General features: G+C 36.5%; 1 protein-coding gene across 3 annotated transcripts in view; it reads right to left on the reverse strand.

Annotated features, from left to right (window-relative positions):
- The window catches only part of NCAPG2 (non-SMC condensin II complex subunit G2), a 78,888-nt gene extending 63,741 nt beyond the window's left edge, over positions 1–15,147 (reverse strand). Inside the window, exons 1-6 of one of the 3 annotated variants that reach the window (XR_004229741.1) lie at positions 14,220–14,367; positions 12,489–12,602; positions 8,316–8,504; positions 7,906–8,020; positions 5,953–6,107; positions 4,196–4,330 (exon numbers count right to left, since the gene is read on the reverse strand). Coding sequence is in view for 2 of the 3 variants with exons in the window: in XM_031939581.1 (XP_031795441.1) it covers positions 4,196–4,330; positions 5,953–6,107; positions 7,906–8,020; positions 8,316–8,504; positions 12,489–12,566 (672 nt within the window). In the remaining variant the exon portion in view is untranslated. Of the gene's footprint in view, positions 1–4,195; positions 4,331–5,952; positions 6,108–7,905; positions 8,021–8,315; positions 8,505–12,488; positions 12,603–14,219; positions 14,368–14,839 lie in introns of those variants that run through there. The other 2 variants (XM_031939581.1, XM_023505016.2) reach the window with 2 other exon arrangements.
- Positions 15,148–21,558: the final 6,411 nt, after the last annotated feature.

The raw sequence follows: 21,558 nt of genomic DNA on the forward strand, positions 1-21,558 counted from the left end.
CTCTACCTAATCTTTATCCTTCCAATGATACTAAATTAGATCTTAGAGATTGTTTAGTCTCATTTTACTGCCAAAACCAGATTAAAAAGCAATTGTGAAATGTTTAAGAGAATAAATAAAACTATAATAGAACATAAAAAATATATATAAGGAGTCAAAGATACAAATAACAACCTATGACATTATTAGTACATCTCAGCACTTCAAAGACTTATAAGTACATTATTTATTATGACATGGAATTTATATAATCCGGTAAGTATACAAAAATCTTGGCATACATTCTCATTTAAGCTTCACAACCATATGAGGCGAGTACTACTGCTTTTATTATTCCCATTTATAGATGAAGAAACTCGGGCTCAATGGTTAAAAGTCTTGCCCATGATCAAATATGACACGTTCTATTCTGTTTAGGACCATCTGCCTTTTAATTTGATTCAATTTTATTCCTTTATGTCAATGAATTCTGAAACCTACACCTACAGAACAATAAACAGAAAATGAAAAGCCCAGTTCAAATAGCTCTGAAAATTTTGTCTCTTAAAAATCTTAGCAGCAAATTCTTTGATACAGGTATGATCACCAAGAGATATATTTAAAGAACTGATTCAAACATGTGACAAGAAGTATCCCAATAATTAAATGCTAAAAAGATATGAACAAGTAGTTTTATCAGTAGCAGTATAAGAATATGCACCAAATCATTAATAGCAGGAGAAAAAAAAATGCTCCAAATTACTAAGAGTAGAGAAGTGTTCCAAATCACTAACATTAACAGAAAGGTCAATCAAAAATGAGGTTTCATCTCATACCTATCAGACTGATAAAGCTGACAAAAAAAGGAAAATGACAAAGAGGTAGAGGATTTTTTCTTTATGCTCAACAGTAGGAGGATGTGGGAGTATAAATCAATATTTTTTATTTAAAAAATAATATTTAATTTTTAAAAATACACAGAAAAGACAATATAGAAGGAAACAGACTAGCAAGCCAGCTTTGACACCTTACTCCTCTCACTTTATATAACCAAGCAATTGCAAAAGTGAAAACCTTTACATCTCTTGAATACACCTCCTTCTTTCCTCCGATATTATCACAACAGTCTAATACAGGCTCTCATCACAACTGAACTATTACAATGGACTGCAGGGTTTGCCTGCCTCAAGTCTCTCCCCACTTCAATCTCTCTTCCAATCAGCCACCAAAGTAACATTTTCAAACGGCAGGTATGCTCATGTCTCCTCGTCACCTTAACTCAAGAAATTAAAGTGGCTTCCCATCACTGCAAATGTTCTGTAAGGCATTCAAAATCATTCATAATCTAGCCCCCAATACCTTCTACTTTCCTTTCTGAAACTTTCTCTTCAATGCAGTAACAATGACTTCATGAATGTTCCAGGAACAAGATACTTCATCTCTATCAGCTCTAGGAATTTTCTCTGGCTATCCCCCTCACCTGGAATGCACTAACTCCTCGACTCTGCCTACTAACTACCCTGGCTTCAAGTACCAACTAAAATCCCTTATTTAATGGGAAGCCTTTACCAAATCCTCTTAAATCTAGTACCTTTCGGTAGAGGGCCAGAACTTTGGAGTATACGTGAAACAAGGATACTTACAACAAGGTGTTAACCCAGTGTTATTGATGAGATGATGGTTCTTTAGTATACGTATACTTAGTACGTAGCATGGTGATGTAATGGTTCTCTAGTTCACACAAACATTGTGTGCTGTAAAATAAACATCCCAAGGTATTTAAGGGCTGAGGACTGGAAACGAGACACCTTCTGGTGGCTCTCCTGCCTCCTGCACTGCTGGTCCCAAGATCCTCCAGAAAGCTAGCCCAAACATTAAACCTTTCCTCTGTTAAATAAAATTTCTTCTAGTTATTCTTTATATATTAATATTCTGTATATAGCTTGCTTTGTACAGATTAGTTTGCATATTTTCTCCCTTATTAGACTATAAGCTCCTTGAGGAGAGAGATTACCTTAGGCTTCCTTTCATATCTCTACTCACAGAGCCTGGCACAAAATAGGTACTGAATAGATGTGTACTGATTAATTGATTAAATTTTTTATACAATAAAAATGTTGCTATACATAATAAACATGTGAGGTTTACATATAAATCAAGAGGTTCACATATAAACCATTTTTTCTCTTCTATTTGTATGCAGAATTATTCTTTTTTATTTAGGTACTCAAAAAATTCAAAAGTCAAAGGTCAGAATGTGAAAATCAAATTATAAATCTTAATAAAAAGATTTTAAGAATTTTTCTTTAAAAAGGAAAAGAATACAAAAATTGCCACTCCCCATTTCTACAGTTTGTTTTTTTTTAATGTATCTTTTCCAAGTTGAGATAATTATACAAGTTACATTTTCTGCTGGATCCTCAAATTTCTCAAGATTTGAGACTTTTGTTCATCTTATAACAGTCCCTGGTCTATAGTATAAGCTAAATAAATATTTGTTGATGAATTAAGAATTTTTGTGATGGAGAATTTTGAATATAATTCATCATAACATAAATAAGCATTAGCTACAGAGCATATGTTTTAGTGCTTAGAAGGAAGCATTATTTTGCTCTCACATTTTTAGATTTACCAAATATGTGGATTCCAGAAAGAAATGAAGCCAAGATAATTAAGAAGGCTGAGAAGGCCGCTATGCCCTTTCAAATCAGTAGAGCCAGCTAGTTTATCTTTCAGTTCTAGATGCAGATATTTGGAAAGGTCTTAAACTTTATATTTTTTAATATCTCCTCTTCTTCCATCTACCTTCTAGGGGTTCCTTTAACTTACTATACATATTCTTCGAAATATTACTTTTATAATCACTGACTTAGAGCAGCTAGGTGACAAAATACATGTGCTGGACTTCTGGTCAAGAAGACTCATCTTTAAAAAGTAAAATTAAAATAATAATAAAAAAAGACATCTTCCTGATGATCAAATGGGTTCAGACACTTATTAGCTCTGTGACCCTGAATAAGTCACTTAACCCTGTTTGCTTTAGTTCCCCATGTATAAAATGAGCTAGAGGAGGAAAAGGCAAATCATCTTTGCCAAGAAAACTCCAACTGGGAAACAGAAGATCATACACAAATAAAACAACTCAACAACAAAATCACCAACAAAAATTTGTCAGCTTCTACTACATATAGGGACTATGCTAAGGAATTTCTCTACCTAAGAGTTTATCTAAGGGCAGCTAGGTGGCAGTGGATAGAGCACCAGCCCTGAAGTCATGAGGACCTGAGTTCAAATTTGACCTCAGACACTTAACATTTCCTAAGTCCCTAGGCAAGTCACTTAACCTCAATTGCCTCAGCAACAAAAAAGAAAAAAAGTTTATCTAATCATATTAAAAACTTCTTCAGCTTGATATTCAATATTCCAAAATTGAATCCAGCTTTCTTATTCAGTTAAGCTAATTTAATCTTTGCTTTTCCCTTTCGCATTTTAACAATTTCTGCCTACATACTCTGCCTCATATAATTTAATCCTTTCTGCTTTCTTTACCAATTTAAGTGATATACTTTTAAGGCCCAATATAATTTGTTTCTTGAAAACTTATGACCCATAAGTTCTCTCTAGCTGTTTTATATTTAATTCTTATCTATATAAGCAGAATCAAAGGATAATAGATTTAGTGGGAAAGACTTCAGAGGAAAAAAGAAATAAGCCTTTATTAAACACCTATACTGTATTAAATGCTTTCAAATATTTAATTTGATCCTCAAAATACTCTGGGAGGTATGTACTAGTATAATTTCTACTTTACAACAAAGGCAACTGAAACAGAGAGTAAGCGATTGCACAGGGTCCCACAGTTATTAACTATCTGAGGTTAGCTTTGAATTCAGTTCTTTCTGAGCTATCTCATTGCATTTTTTAGAGGTTACCTATTCCAACTTTCTCATTTTATACATATGGAAACTAAGGTCCAGATATTTTAAATATTTGCCCAAGGTAACATAAGTAGTAATCACCAGAGAAGATTTGAGGCTAGAACCTATAATACTAAATTTAATGCTCTGTTCATTACTGTTGTATCTGTAGATCTGTTTTCTTTGCTGCAAAATCATCTTTGAATAGGAAAGGAACAGAAAATGATTAATGCCTATGATCTCATGGAGAAACAGCACAGAAACATAGCAAACGAACCCAAAATGACAACACTATTTACCTTTTCTGTCTTGATACAATTAACATTCATGAAGCATTGAAGCAGCATATCTTTAATTTCATTACTTTCCTCCAAATTATAATCAAAGCAAAGTAAGGCCTGATGAATATTCCAAAGTCGACAAATGTCTGCACCCTAGTAAAACAAAATTAAAATAGTAAAATTAATTTCTCTAGCAATTTAGATATTTGAGAGAAACATTAGATAAAAGGAATAGGCTTAGATGACAAATAATAATGTATGTACTTATAAATTATAAATGTTATAGTTATAAATGCAAAAAATTTTTAAATGGCAATAAATGTATAGATTTATACAGAAGGAAGTTATGGCACCAGAATAATTAATATGATAAAAGCAACAATGTAAGGGAAAATAAAAGTTTTAAGAACTCTGATGAATGCACTGAACAGCTACAAATCTAGAAGACCAATGAAGAAACAGGGTACTGTACTTCCTTTAGCTTTTATTTGTATCCTATAGTGCTTACCACCATGTACCAAGTAGATAGTAAGCACTTAATAAATGCTTACTCAAAGCATCTGAAAAGGCAGAATGAGTCATATACTTCAGGATATAATAATGCACAAATGTGTTTTGCTTGATTATGCTAAACTTGCTATAAATATTGTTTTTCTTTTCTTTATTGGGGAAGGTTAGAGATCTGAATGCTACCTCATAAAACAAGAGGAAAAAAGTAGCCACTGAAGAATTTTTTTTTTAAATGCCCAGTAGAAAAGGAAGTTCAAATGATGATAATAGATTAGCAAGATAGCTTTGAAAGTAATATTTGAATTTATTGTACATATTTTTATATGGCTAAATAAAAGATAATAAATATGTATTAATTTATGTAAACATATAAAATAAGCCAGTCATAGTTCAATTTCAATATAGGAACATTTTATTCTATTAAGAACAGAATAATCTATTTATTATATGTATATATAAAATGTGTAATTTTATATAACACATATTATTTTATATTAATAAATTTTATACACATAAATAAAACAGACCAATCAAATTTTAATTTGAACATAAGAATATTCTCTAGAAAAACAATCTCATTCAAATTTATCAAAAAATTGTGAAGTTCTAGTCAAGAAGTAGTAACTATAAAAACCTCTGCAAGAAACTAGCAGAGAATCATTTGTAGCTTGACAATTTTACAAAAACATGGAAGGCTAAATATGTTGCTGAAACTTAGAAAACAAAGGAAATCAAAGTCAAAAAGAAGCATAAAATTATTCAATTAAAAAAAGATAAAGGGTTAAGACTGAAGAGAGAAACAAAGAAAGCTACCAAAAGAAAAATGGATTAAAAAAAAAAAAAACAGTTGGGAAAAAAAAATGCAGTAGGCAAAGCGGTAAAAAGGCAGGGATTTTTAACCTAGAGTCTATGGATTCTGAGTTTTTTTGTTAGTCCCGTTATTGTAGTTCACCATAATTAGTTTCCTTTTAAAATCTAATGCATTTTATCTTATGCATTCAAAAACATTATGCTAAGAAGGAATCCATAAGCTTTATCAGTATCAAAAAGATCCATGACACAAGAATGGTTAAGAACCCCTAAAGCAAACATTGGGTACAACCTGGGTTAAGTAGCATTAACTTTACTACCCCCCAAAAGCAATAAAATAGATTTTAAAGATTAAAATACATTTCAAAGATATAAAAAGGCCAAGAACTTCTCTAGTTCTCAAACACAATAAAGTAACAAAGAATGGTAAAAACACATCATCAATTTTAACATACTGTTTTAGTATTAAGACTCTTTTTTAATAGCATTATAAAAGCGGTTTTCCCCATATCTTCTTTGGCCTCTAGGCCTTTTTCCCACCAAGTCACACATAGGTGATATATGGAATTCTGTAAATTTCTTTCAGATTCTGGCAGGGCATGTATAATACCTAAAATAAAAAGAAAACAATTTTAAATACAGCAGAATGTCCTTAATTCAAACACAATAAATTTGGTACTAGTCCCTAATGGTTGTATAATCCTAGCAAACCACTTAACTTCTCAGGGTTTTAGGCAGCTTTCTAGAACATGAGGCAGAGATGGTTCAGACCTTTTTCAAGCAGACCTAGACCAATAAAACTACAAGTCTAATTCCTATCTCTTAAGTTACTCCCATGTGAAATTTACCTTTGTATTTGAAGGGTCTCCTAAACAGGCAATGAGTCTGCACACTGTTGTTTAGTTATGTCCAACTCAAGTGATCTCACTTAGGTATTCTTGGAAAACTTATTGAAGTGGTTTGCCATTTTTTTCTCCAATTCATTTTACAGACAAGGTAATGAGACAGTAAGTTAAGTAAATGACTTGCCCAGAGTCATACAACTAATAGCTTGAGGCCAGATTTGAAGTGAGTATCTTTCTGACTCCAGTCTAGGGCATCTATCTGTTTTGGGTTTTTTTTGTTTGTTTGTTTTTAATTTAATATTAATTTTTTTTTTTTTTTACTTTTTTTTACAGGTTATATGTATGGGTAACTTTACAGCATTAACAATTGTAGGTCATCTATCTGTGCCTGTGTCTTTTAGCTGCATGCTAAAGCCTTGTAAATTTTTTTTAAAGTTTAAGCAATTTACTAAATTATTTCTAAGCAAATGATGCTATTAACTATGAGTGTTATTTTTTAATTAAAATGGACCTAATAGATCGTACAATTTTAAAGCTAAAAGAAATTTTTAAAATTATCTGCCATATGTTAGAGATAAGGAAACTGAGAGTCCTTGAATTTAATGTAATTAGTGGCACAGCCAAGACTCCAAGAACAGTACTTTTTGCACTCTACCACAATCTCTTAATAGTCTTCCTTGAGTGTCTCTACTGGTCTCTATCCCAAAAAGATCATAAAAAAACAGAAAAGGACCCACATATGCAAAAGAATTGTATATGTTTAACAAGGATTGCTTGCTGTCCGGGAAAGGGAGGTGGGGAGGGAGGGAGAAGGGTTTGGAGCATGGGGTTTTATAGGAGTGAATGTTGAAAATTTTGCATATATTTTGAAAAATAAAAAGCTATTATTAAAAAAAAAAGTTTTGCATATCTATCTGACATGCTTATTTAGCAATTAATTTTTATGTAAAAATACAATTATTTGTACCAAGTATTTCTTAAAATGTTTTCTATCAGGACATTTCACTAATTCCAACTGGTCTTTCCCCTATATTATCATTTACTAATGTTTTTCTGGATAAAATTTAGTAGTACCAACCCATCTTTCAATGTTTATTCCTTGATATCAACTACCAAAAATAAATTGGGGAAAGAAATCATTATTTCCATTTCTTGGTTAAGTTCATGAACTTTTGCTCTTATCAAATTCTTATTCATAAGAATTATGAATTATATTATTATATTAATTATATATATTAATTATTATTCAAATAAGTAAAACAATAAAATGCAAAGGCTGTCATTGGCCATGATCTTTCAAATATTCACTAAAATATCATCTTAAAACAAATTCCACAAATCAATACCATTGTTTCAAGAATAAACTAAATTCCTTTAGTATAAATCCATAAAGAAAAATCTTAGATTATCTTTATATATGAAAAAGCCATGTTTCCTAACAAGCTATATTCTAAATCAAATGAAAAAAATTTCACTGGTTCTAAAGCAAATCTCTTTCAAGGTATAGTAAAGAATTTGATATCCTTTTAAAAATGTATGACTCAAAAACCCCCCACAACTTACCATTTAATATGACTGCACACTCTAGCAGGGCTTTGTAGTTTTCATTTTCATTTATTACAGATAATGAAATAATAATCACATGTGTAACTGCATAGATGATTTTAAAGGTTTGTTTCTGTAAACAGAAAAAAGAAAACCATTAAAATCACAAAATCATTTTCATCTTTTGAAGGAATTAAACCATTACTAAATTTTTGAATACTGAACTATGCCTCAAAAATGAAATTATTTTAATAAATTCAGAATTATTTTTAATACTGAAATGCAAGTTGATTTAAAGATAATTTATTCTAGTTCACTATCATAATACATACAAATTCATTCTTTAGGATTCCAGATTTTTAGTCTATATATTTTCTAAGAGTTTCAGTTGTTAAAAGTCATTTACATTTTTGAAAGGTATACATTACCATGTTTGGCCCATTTTCTATTTCCATACGATCTTCACACTCTATTTCATGTCTTTGCCATTCATCCACTGGGGTCTCTAGTAGCACATCTGTTAATAAATTCTTTAGCCTTTCCCATAATTCTTCTTTCTGTTTCCTTGGTAACTCCTCTAATAATTCATTTAAGTTGAAAGGGTCAAAGACATCTTTCTGTAAAGTTATCAGAATTAGATAATTTTTTAAAAAGAAAAGCAGCACTTCCCCTTCCTATAATTTTTCTCAAAGAATAATTATTATAAGTTTTATTTACCTTTAATCCTGTAACCAAAATAAACAATATACACTTGGCTGTACCTTTCAAAAAAACATTCTCCATGGAGGAAAAGAAAAAAATAAATAAGTAACAGTGGGGTAAAAAATTTATAAGCAAAAATTTATGCTACTGTACTGTAACTGAATAATTCTAATATTCTGGCTCAAAAAAATTTATTTGAACCATTCATATCTGAACAAATAGAAAAATATTAATTATTCATGGGTAAGTTGATTCAATATAATAAAAATGACACTTCTCCTTAAATTAATTTATTTACTCGGTGCCATGACAAAATTCATCTGGAAATACAAACTGCCAAGAATACTGAGACAATCAGTGGGAGAAAAGGGGGGAAGATGAAGCAAGGTGTCCTAGCCATTCCAATCTCTAAATGTACTAGAAAGCAGTAATCACCAAAATAATCTGCTACTAATTAAGGAGTGAGGGACCAGGGAAATAAGTTTGTGCACAGTAAATAGCAGTAAAGGTACTAGTAGTAATCTAGTGTTTAATAAATCAAAAAATACAAGCTGTGGGGACAACAAATCATTATTTGACTGGGAAAACTGGAAAGCAGTTTGACAGAAACTGGGTATAGACCAACATTTTACACTATATATAAATTCAAACTGGGTTCATGATTTAGGCATAAAGGGAGCTATCATAAATAAATCAAGGGAACAGGGAATATCATCCCTGCCAGATTTATGGATAACGGAGAAGTTTAACCAAAAAAGAGAGAGCGAGCATTTTAAGAAGTAAAATAGTTATTTCTGATTACATTAAATTTAAAAGATTTAGTCCGAACAAAACCAAAAAAGTCAAGATTATAAGGAAAGGAGGAAACAAAGTTTTATAAGTTTTTCTCATAAAGGCCTCATTTTTTCAAATATAAAGAGAACTGAGTCAAATCTATAAGAATACAAGTCATTCTCCAATTGATAAATGGCCAAAAGATACGAACAATTTTCAGAAGAAATCAAAGCTATCTATAGTCATTTTAAAAAAAAAAAAAGCTCTTAAAAAATGCAAATTAAAATAAGGTACCACCTCACACCTACCTCAGATTGGTAAATATGACAGAAAAGGAAAACGGCAAATATTGTTGGGGGGGGGGGAGGGGGAAGAGAGGAATGTGAAACAATTAGGATACTAATGCATTGCTGGTAGAGTTGTGAATTGATCCAATTGTTTCAGCGATAAATTCAATACACTTGAAGTATTTTTTAGGGAAGGAGAGAGGAAGAAAAGGGAGAAAACTTGCATTAATTTTTTTTTAATTTTCCACCAAATTTCTTGACAATATCCTTTTCTTTGAAACTATAAGCAAATTTCAACTAACCTATAGCATTATTTTATAACAAATGTCATAATATCAACCTACTAAGTCTGGACTATGTCTGTTTATTAACCTATACATGTTTAATTAAAATCACTAACTAAAGACAGAAAAAAAAGAAAAGAAACTGTTCGCAAATAACTATTTGAAGTTAGGTATTTTTCATTTTCTTATATGTATTTCCAATGCTTAGCACAATATCTAGCATATAGTAGGTATATATTAAGGTAAACTGAACCAATCACAAATTGTAAGAATGCATGCATGACCTATTAGTTATAAAGTGATATATGCAGGGTTTACCATACAAAAAGATGAATTTAAAGAGTATTAGATTTGGGACAGGTAGGTGGCACAGTGGATAAAGCACCAACCCTGAAGTCTGGAGAACCTGAGTTCAAATTTGATCTCAGACACTTGGCTGTGTGACCCTGGGTAAGTCACTTAACCCCAACTGCCACAGCAAAAAAAAAAAAGTATTAGATTTGAAATTAAAGATCTAATTATAAATCCAGCTCAGCCAATTTGGAATTAGGCAAATAAAGTGGCTAAGAAGTTCATACCCTTTGACACATAGATTCAACTGCTTGGAATATACCCACCCAGAGCATGCACTGTAGAGTCAGGAGGATCTGAGTCAAATTCTGCCTCAGTCACTTAAAACTTACTAGCTGTGTGACCGTGGGCAAGTCACTTAACCACAACTGCTTTGCACAAAAAAAGAGGAGCACAATAAAAGTCTGGACTTGATATTTACTATTCGACCACCAGAGTGATCTAAGCAAGTCATTTCCCCTTTTCTCAATCCTTTTCCTTTTCTATAAAAAAATAAGTTGTACCAGATAACTTTAAAGGTCTCTTAACTAAATTTATGATCTCAGGACTTCTAAGAATAAAATCAAAATCCCCAAACCATTCTCCAAAACTGCAGATGTAAGCAGAATAAAGCTCTTCTTTACACAATCACAGAATCAGAATGTAAAAGACCTCACAATCCAGCCCATCTAACCCATACTCCCACTATTATGTGTGTATCAAGTAGTGATCAATTTCTGCTTAGAAAGCTTCAATGAGAAAGGACCAATTACTTCTTAAGACAACCCTTTCCACCAGTGGACAACTCTGTTAAGAAGTTCTACCTAGTATCCAACCTAAATTTGCCTTGTAGAAACGTCTACTCATATGTTTGCTCTTTGGAATCAAACTGAACAAATCTAAGACCTCTTACACCTGAAAAATCCTTCAAATATCTGAACATAGCTTTGTAGTTTCTTACCATACCCTTGTCTATTCAGATACATAAAGTTCAAGCAATCATTTGCATTTAGACTTTGTATTGACAGCCAAGCTCAGTTTCAAGAAGGCTCTTGATTTGTTTTAACTAAGAATCCAGACTGTCTGATAATTCAGATCCCTAACTCACAGAAGCTTCCAGTATGGCAGACATACTAAGTATATCACACCTGATCAACCATGTGTGAATTATCAGGATGAATGAATAAAGACCATGGAAGGGGAAATGGAATAACTAATAAGTAGTTGTAGGTTTTTAGCTATAAATGCCTGTTTTAGCTTTTTATTTATAAAAAGTAAATTTTTTTAAAAATTATTAAAAATCAATTAAAATAAAAATAAAAATTTTTTCAAAATCTTTTTAAGGATGTTTGAATCAATAATGGCTAATTTGGAAAAAAAGATGTGTAAAAAGTCAGGTATTTCTTTTACAGAGATTGGGAATTGGACAAAGAAAGTTTTTCTAAATCTACACATTGATGATAAATTTAAACTCTGAATTTAAAGCAATACTACTCCCCCACTTCGCATTCTTGCCCTCCCTAATACTTAAACATCATAATATAGTGAATTTGGGGGTCAAGATCCGAGTTCAAATCTTGCTTTGGACATTTAGTAGCTGTATAACCCTTGGTAAATTGTTTAATCTTTCTATGTCTTAGTTTCTTTATCTGTAAAATGAAGGTGTTGGATTCAATGTCCAGTAAGATCCTTTCCAGCACTAAATTTGATTCTATGATACCTTTCCTGGCCTTTATTTCCCGTGTTGTCTGTCATTATATATTAAAATATAAGCTGTTGTCTGTCATTAAAATATAAGTTCCTGAAATTTATGCTAGATGGCACAGTGAATTGAGCATCAGCCCTGAAGTCAGGAGGACCTGAGTTTAAATATAGTCTCAGATACTTAATACTTCCTAGCTGTGTGACCCTGGGCAAGTCACTTCACCACAAATGCCTCAGGAAAAAAAAATAAGCATATATATATATACACACACACACACACACACACATGTAAGTTCCTTGAAAACAGCTATTTCCCTTTTATATGTGCTTATCAATGTCTAGTACATGAGAAAATTAATTACTAAATGTTTTTTCATTCATTTACTGAATTAAATCATCTAACCAAAAATTATAGATGGGCTTCAGGTCCTCAACCATTGGAAGGATTAGGAAAGTACATATTTTTACCAAAAGTTATTTAAATATTCATAGTAAAAACATAGAAACACATAGTACTTACATCAAGTTGAACAAATTGCAAAAAGTCTTGAATAAATTCCTTAGACACAGCTTGTAAAAATGTCTTGCGTTTTTCCATGACAAAATAGTTTTCATGTGTTATTTATTTTTGTAACTAAAGGAAAACACAATAGTTATATTTGTAACTTACATGTGAAAAGATTTGCATGGAATTAACATTCTAACACTGAAAAAAATCCTATCAATCCATAAATGTCTAAAATACATATATCATCAGAAAACAAAGGGAAAATAATATATATTAATATATATATTAAATATGTAATAATTATATATATATATATATATATATTATTAGAAAACAAAGGGAAAATAAGTTCCCCATTACCATTCCTGAAAATTCGGATGATATGTAGAAGCATTTTTTCCCCCTATATTAGCATGTAAATTATGGACTGGATTACTAGGTTATTTCCTTACCTCAAATCACAGATAACAATGACAATATGATTAGAAGGAAATCACTATGCATAGGGTCCAAATTGTAGACAAATATATATTTTATACAGAAACAATGAAAAGTAATTTTCAAGAGAAACCAAGGCATTAGAAAATAGAAGAAAGAAAATCAGAACAGCAGTCTTAAATGGATAGTAATTAGAAAATTTCATAAGTACAAAAAAAAAAAAACTCCATCATAACAGAACAAAACAGTCATATACTATCCAATCTTTATTTAATAATGGTTCTTAATCAAATTAGTTACCTCTCATATCAAAATAACTCCCGGAGAACAATTCTTATAAGAACAACTTTGAAAGATGTCACAACTTAGAGAAGCAACTTAGAAAGATTTAAGATCTCTTAATACAATGACCCACATGATTCCAAAGGTTCAAAGATATCTCCTCTCCTGGAAGAGGGGATGGAAAATAAGATATTTTTGGATGTGGCCAAAGTAGGAATTTGTTTTGTTTGACTATGAATATTTGGATGAATGCTTGATTAGGTAAAACCAAATGTTTGGTTTTTATTTTTATTTTTCCCGTGTAGGATGCGCGAAGTGGTGATGGAAAACGGGGGGGGGGGGGGTTTTTTTAATAAGAAAATAAATGCCTTCCACTTTAGTCCCTAACTCGAAGTCCCTTGATTTAATTTCTATTGCAACTCAACTGCAAACATCAAATTCAACAAAAGAATACTTTCTAGAAATGCCCATGAAAAAAAAGTTCGGAGAACTGGTTGGACTGTGTATTTGTGTTCTCTGAAACCCTCACGGCACTTCTGGTCCGTTACTCAATATTATTATGCGGAGAGTGTCTATCCTTCTGGGGCTCACAAAAAGAACTCTATGGATAGAGAAGCACAAAATCCCAGGTGACTGACAGGTGGGGGAGGGAGAGGACCAACAGTCCGGCCTAATCGAGGCGCCTTGATGGGGCAAGGGTGAGAACTGGTCCAACAGGAGCTGTTCAGAGCGGGGTGCCCTAAGAAGCGGGTGAGGGCATCATTTAGGATTCCCCTCCAACTATCCGCGCCTCTAAATCAAAGTCCTCCTTCTGGGAAGCTTTCCCTCCATTCGGGAGGGGGAAGGGGCAGGAAGGCCGCCACCCGGGCGGACGAGGCTGCGGGGTGCGAGGGCGTCGCAGGCAGAAGGCCTCCCACTTTCCGGGTTTAAAGAGGGCGCCGGATTCAAGCGGGACGGGCTGCTGTGGGGACCGAGAACGCTACCCCACCCCGCCCCCCGCCACGACTGCTATCCCTATCCCACCTGAAGGTTCAAAGCCGCCTCCCCTCACGTTCTCCTCCCTCTCTGCCCGCCGGCCGCTCCTTTCTGGGGTTGCCACCTCGCCTCACTCCGTCTCCCCCGAACCCCCGACTCTAGCTGGCGGGAGGAAAATTCAAACCAACCCGCCGGTGACGTCACCACGCCGCCGTAGTCTCGCCATCAAGAATGGAGTAGGCGGGCGTAGGAAGCTCTCTTCTCGCGACAGCCGAGCCCATGACGCTTCTCCGCCGCGTGGGCGTTTGTCCGTCTAAACGGAAATAGAGCCCCGCCTCCCATTCGCGTCTGAGAGAGGGTGTTGTGGAGGGATGTTTGGTAGTTACGGTAACCAGGACCCGCCCTGAAACGGGCAGGTTCTTCTCGCGAGATGTGAGAATCATTTTGGGGGGGGGGCCCACTCGCCCACCTCTAGGACGCTCCTTTTCCGGTTTCCGGTTAAGCTCTTGGCAAAATTGTGAAATCCTTCTATGGGTGAGCTGCGTGGTCTAGTTACCATGACAGCCTTGGCGCTTTCTAGTCCAAACAAAACAGGAGGAGGTTGTAGAGGAAATAGGCTTCCAAGTAACTACTCAGAGTGATGTAATCATAACACTTATGTAAGTTACCTTTACGCTTTGGCACGCTGCCACCGTTGTCAATAACGCAATAAATCATATGCCTGGGACGAGGTGAGGAAGCTGCTTCCCCTCTTCCCCAATGCCTGTAGCGACGACGAACCCCTTCTCCTACTCGCGTCTTCTTTCACCTCCCGAAATTCGAGTGGGACCCCTTCCAAGGCCACGGAGCTGACAGTTGGTGTAGTCAGCAGGCTTTCGGGGAGGCACGTTTCCCCAAGCTCTAGTCCTCTACACCCGGACAAAATTGGTGGTCTTGGGGAGGCAGTTCCGATAGAGCCCTAGCCCCGTTCCCCCTCCCCCCTTTTCCCGCCTCCACCCATCCCCCGCCCCCTCCCCTAGCTAACCTGGTTGCTACGGTTGCGGGACTCCGGGACGGACACGATTATCTATTCCCCCCCCCTCGCCTCCATCCCTAGCTAAACTGGTTGCTACGGTTACGGGACTCCGGGGCGGACTCTATCATCTATTCCCGCCCCCCCTCCCCCACCTCCATCCCTAGCTAACCTGGTTGCTACGGTTGCGGGACTCCGAGGCGGACACTATCATCTATTCCCCTCCTCCCCTCCCCCGCCTTCTCTCCTCCCCCGCCCCCACCCCTAGCTAACCTGGTTGCTACGGTTGCGGACACGATTATCTATTCCCGCCCCCGCCTCCATCCCTAGCTAACCTGGTTGCTACGGTTACGGGACTCCGGGGCGGACTCTGTCATCTATTCCCGCCCCACCTCCATCCCTAGCTAACCTGGTTGCTACGGTTGCGGGACTCCGAGGCGGACACTATCATCTATTCCTCCCCCCCCCCCCCCCCACCCCTAGCTAACCTGGTTGCTACGGAAATGGAAAAGCTAGCCTCAGTCATTGCCCATCTAATGTTGCTCCAAGGCCGGATGGCTCGAGGGAACCCAAACCATCCTGTAATAGAGGGAGTAAGTGTTGCTGTGCGGGCTCTCTGGCATTTATTGGGAGCCCCCTGAGAATGAATGAATTGGGAGTCTTATGTCAACCAGATACAGGCAGTCTGGGAAAGGGACATGCGGAATACCCGGACCCCAGGCGAAAAGCTGTTAACACGCTACAAGAGGGTATAGGGGTACTTTGACAGTACAAAATGCTCCTTGGGGTCTCTGGTGGTGATATTGGCTCCTTATATGGGCTGCCCAGTATATGAAGTGATCGCAGTTAAGGTGCAGAGAAGGAAGGTAAGGGCCCACATCAAATGAGTCAACCAGGGACGTGGAGAACAGCAGTCTAAGAAGGAGTGCCCTGTACCAGTGACCCACGTGCAGATGTAGACTGATCTGCGGGCCACAAGGGTAGATGGGGACAAGATTAATCAAAAGCCCAAGGCCTATCTCCTGGAAATGGGGCAACAATTGCTCCTTGAACAGCGGCAGGACAAAGAAAAAACAGGTTCAGGAGATAAGGCTGGAGGATTTTATGGGTACACAGGCAAACCCAATTGAACTGTTTACCTTTGAATAGGGGCATAGCCAAGGAATTCAAGTATCCTCCTGGAGGCCTTTTGTTGAACTTGCTACCATATATTTCCCCTATAACAAGTGCATCTTGGGCATTGATGTCCTGGCCAGACTGTGGCTGCAAATCTCAGTGGAGAAGTTCAACCTCTGGGTCTAGGTTGTAAAAACCAGTTACCTGAGACAATACCAAGCAGCACTTGTGGTGCTGCCTGTTCCCCAGAAGGTAGTAAATGTAAAGCAGTATTGGCTACTGGGAAGCCACCAGGAGATCACAACCAACCTATAAGAGTTGTGTAAGGTGGACACACTCCAAGAAGCCCATAGCCTATACAACTAGTATAGTGTGGCCTGTTCAAAAGCCAGACAAGATATGGCAGATGACTGTGGCCTAGCAAGAACTGAATAAAGTGGTATCCTACCTGAATGCTGCTGTTCCCACAGGAAGGACTTGGTGGACCAGCTGACACTAGAGACGAATCAGTATGTGCTGAATTTGGCTAATGTGTTTTTCTCTATTGTCCATGAGAAGTCCCAGGACCAGTTCACCTTCAGGTGGAAAGGCAGACAGTAAACATTTATGACCCTGCATATGGAGTGTCTCCATAGCCCCACAATTTAGTTTAGTGCTACAGGTTTTCAGGAGTGGAACAGGCCAGAAGCTGTAGGAATGTTTCGTCATATTGATGATGTCTTGCTAACATCTGATTCTTTGTCAGGAAATAGAAGCCTTAGCACCCAATGTGGTCATTCACTTGCAGTTATGTGGTGGATGAGTGGGCAATATTGCCCAAGGCTAAAGTCCTGGATTATCTGTCAAATTCTTGGGAGTTTTTAGGTTGGGTAAGATGCATATCATGCCCAAAGCGGTAATAGATAAAATCCAGGCTTATCTCCAACTCATCACAATGGCTCTGTTGCACACATACTTGGAAAATCTTTTGAGATATTGGTGGGTGTTCATTTGTCATAGCCCCTATATAACATGACCGGGAAGGGGGCAGTATGAGCCTGGACTGAGGCTGCTGAGCTTGATTTTGCAGGCAGTAAAACAAGTATATGCCCTGATCGTAGTTGGCGTTGGGTGCCCATTTGAGTTAGATATATAGGGCTATGGATATAACCTGTGGCAGAGATCTGAACACTTCTAGCAGTTTCTGGAGTTTTGGAGTCAGTTATGGAAGGGAACAAAGCTCCAATATAGTCTAGTGGGAAAATTGCTCAATCACAGCCCAGGCCATGGAGCCAATCACACTCCAAACCTCTGTAGTTGTGAGACCCACATGCCTCATAAAGGGATGGGTACGGAGCTGGATTTAACTCCTCACACGCTGTAGCAGTGTGCCTTGGTCCTCAATACTGGCAAAAGAAGCTTATCTAGGACACTGAAGCACACTCTCCAGCAGTGCTTTGAATTCAGAATTGCAAATTATTTTGGGACCATTGAAGTTCCAAGACTCCCTATCAATTAATGGAACTGCCCCATATGGCCCTGCCCTGGGACAGGGGGAGAGGGAAGAACCCCTATAGAGAAGAGAAGGGAACAATACCCAAGTCTGCTTTTATACAAAAGGGTCCAGTTCTGGTACCAATGCTGTGCAGATGGCTGTTGCCATATGACCATTCTCCTGCAGTCCTGTGATATGAAGCAGGAATAGGGCAGAGCAACCAATGGGCTGAGGTGCAAGCCGTGTGGCTTATAATGAGTCAGGAGGAGGGCCCTCTGACTAGGCACTGACAGCTGGGTAGGATAACAGGGTCTTAGTCTATATATCCATATAATTGATTGTCTAGAAAGACACCCTATTAAAACCCAAAATGTGGATGCAAAGTAATATATTCCTGCCCACCCTCTCAAGCCTTTTCCCCTGGCACTACCTCTTGACTGGAATGGCCATGGATTGTAAAGACTCCCCATTTGAGGTGGCTTGGGCTTCTGGCTCCTTGGGCATAGGCTTGGAGCAAAAAGTGACTGTCACCCCTTGGGTCACAAATGTCTGACCATTACCAGTCCAAGTCAATGTGCCCTCCATGAGTAAGTCCCTGCTGCCGGGGATATCTATCCTGTCTCATTGTGAGCGCCCTGGTGTTTTTATTCCCAGAACTGCCTGAAAACCTCTGGGGCAGGGGAGGGTGGTTGGAACAGGACTGGGTATGGTATGCTAAACCTGGTCAAAGTCCTAAAGCCATGACTATTGTCCCAGGACTCAAAATTCGGGTTTTGCCCTTGCTTGTGCTGATGATTGCCCTCTCCTATCACCCATACCCCATTGGGGAATAGGCCTCCACCTTTGCCTTGTTGATGAATCGCACATTGAGGTGGTCTGTGCCGAAATCTTGTCCATTTTCAATGTCCAATAATGCTGCCAAGACTGCAGTAGGACAACAATGCAACCCCTCTTGCCCCCAGGAGATGTGAGCATATGAAATGGATACTCCCAACTGGTGACAGAGGACCTAGAAGTGCCCTGGGCAGCTCCTTTGTAGTGGGAAGGCCCCTGTGATACAAAGGAGGTGGAGGGGCTCCCTGCACCAGATGCCAACAGGTAATCTCAATTAGCCTCCGACTACTAGGACAAACACATGGTCATCATCCCCTGTGGAGCCCTGTGGGCATGCAGGAACAGTGAATGGGCTCAGTCGTGGAAAGGGCAAGGCACCCTTGCCTGCCTACCCTGCTTATACAGCTCCCAACTGGGACACCTTTAGGGACTGATATCCCATAAAGCAGGCACAGGTAAGTGAATAAGGAGAAAGAAGGAAGGAAGGAGATATGTTGCCCAACTGATCAGTTCATTTAGGCCTTGAGTCAGGCAACTCTACTCACAGAGATTATTTGTCCATTGTTTTCAAGACATGTTCTTACTAATAAGTGATAGAAAATAGAATTTTATAAGCTCTCTCATGAGAGATGGAAATTCATTTTTTTATTTTTAGCCAATTAATAGCTTAATATGCAAAATACTTTTCTACTAATTTAAGGGAAAGCACCATATTAAATGATCAATGTACTTAAATTTCAGTTTAATATATTGCTTTACAGTTATCCCTTCCATATCAAGACTTTATCAAGGTTTCAAAATACCTCGGATTGGCACAAGAAATTAAATAGGAATTTGGGGGGAGTTTTGAGGCCTGTAGATAGCACAAAAAATTTAGAAATTCAAAAATACATAAAATACATGTATAATATTATCAACATATGTTATCTTCTGATAACATAATAATTCAGACTTCTCTCTTAATGAAGGGAGGGCCAAAAATTTTTATAGGGATTTTCCACATAGGAGATGATCCTGTGTAAAAAAACAAATAAAAAAAACCCAACTACATTTTAAACAATGTATAAACTAATCTTTCAAAGCAAAGAATGTTTTGATGGTACTTTCTTTTCTAGTACAACTGGCACCCTGTCCATGTTCTCACAAAAACTGTCAAATATTTTATTTTTAAATCTACATGTTGAAGAAGAATAACATAAGCAGAAGACAAATTTAAAATACTAGAAAACAGCTCCAATCCTGTAAAGAATACCAATAAGTTTCTTTTTTGTAGAACATTTGTGAACGTTTGTAATGTTCTCAAGATGGTTTGTGACATGTATGTGCAGTGATTGTGGTTTTCAAGCACCCTGACACTTGCATTGCAAGAATCTTAAAAAAACCCAACAAACAAACAAACAAAAAACTTTAAAAAAATTTCCATCTCAGTTAATTGGGATTAATGAGGTTATTTATTCTTGTTTTAAATTAAAATACAGTAATAAACTCAATACATAACCAAATTTAAGATAGTCCAGTAGTAAGCTAAATATTGCAAACCTGTGTTAAAATTAAGTTTATGTATGTTCATGTGATTACACAACAGATAAAGTACAATTTTAAAGTAACAGGAAAGGTGAGCTACTCTGGTGTAGAACACTAAAGAAAGCATTTCTTTAGGAATAGTTTGGTGCTGGAATGCCATTATCTAATGGTAGTCTAGAGATAATCTGGAGACATTGAGAAATGCTAAAAACATGTTGAGCTTAGTCACTGAACATAACACCAAAATTGTGCACCATGGTCATATATTTGGGTAAGTATTTATTGCTGTAAGGGCCATCAAAGAATTTTTTTGTCTGAATGCCTTGGAACAATATTGAGAACCAAAAAGGGATTTACAAACCAGTAAATGGAAACCATTGATTTAGAGTCTGTTGAGTGCAGATCCCTGCATCAAGATAACCTTTACATAAGACATGGTCCCCAAACTTGATGGAATGTAGACTACTCTAGTGATGTTCAGATAAATCAATCAACATGTATTCAGTAAGCATCTAATATACAAAAACCATTGTACTAGGTACAGAATGAGAACTAATAAAGCAGGGTCTATGGAAAATAAAGTGCTAAATGCGCTGTGTTGAATAAGGATCAAAGAAAGGTTCATGAAAGAGTCAGAAGAAAGGTTTCACGGAGGAGACATTTCAGTAAGACTTTTAAAAATGAGTAGGAAAACTTTAGACCCATATCGTTAATGAATATTGAGGCATAAACTTTAAAATATTTGCAAAAAAAGCTACAATAACACATCAAAAAAGATTGCACATTATGATTAGGTAGGATTAATATAGCAGAAATACAGATTTGGTTCAATAATGGGAAAACTACCAATATGGTAAAACAATAAATCAGATTCATTTGTCTTAATATTTAAGTCATATATCCACATTTGGTGATTTTTCTTGCTATATGGAGTGAGGCATAGGTTTAAATTTAATTTTTTCCAATTTTTTAAATTAAAGCTTTTTATTTTCAAAACATATGCATAGATAATTTTCAATGTTCACCCTTGCAAAACCTTATGTTCCAAATTTTTTATCCCTCCCTGTCTCTCCCTCCCCTAAACAGCAAGTAATTCAGTATATGTTAAACATGTGCAATTCTTCTACATGTATTTCCACAATTATCAGGCTGCACAAGAAAAATCAGATCAAAAAGGGAAAAAATTGGAAAGAAAAAAAGCAAACAATGAGAAATACTATGTTGTGATCCACATTTAGTCCCTACAGTCTTCTTTTTGGGTGCAAATGGCTTTCTTCATCACAAGACCATTGGAACTAGTTTGAATCACCTTGCTGTTGAAAAGAGCCACATCTATCAGAACTGATCATTGTATAATCTTGCTGTTGCAGTGCACAATGTTATCTTGGTTCTACTCCACTCAGCATCAGTTCATGTCTCTTCAAGCT

Source organism: Sarcophilus harrisii, chromosome 5 (assembly GCF_902635505.1).
Source record: "Sarcophilus harrisii chromosome 5, mSarHar1.11, whole genome shotgun sequence".
NCBI classification, from domain to species: Eukaryota; Metazoa; Chordata; class Mammalia; order Dasyuromorphia; family Dasyuridae; genus Sarcophilus; species Sarcophilus harrisii.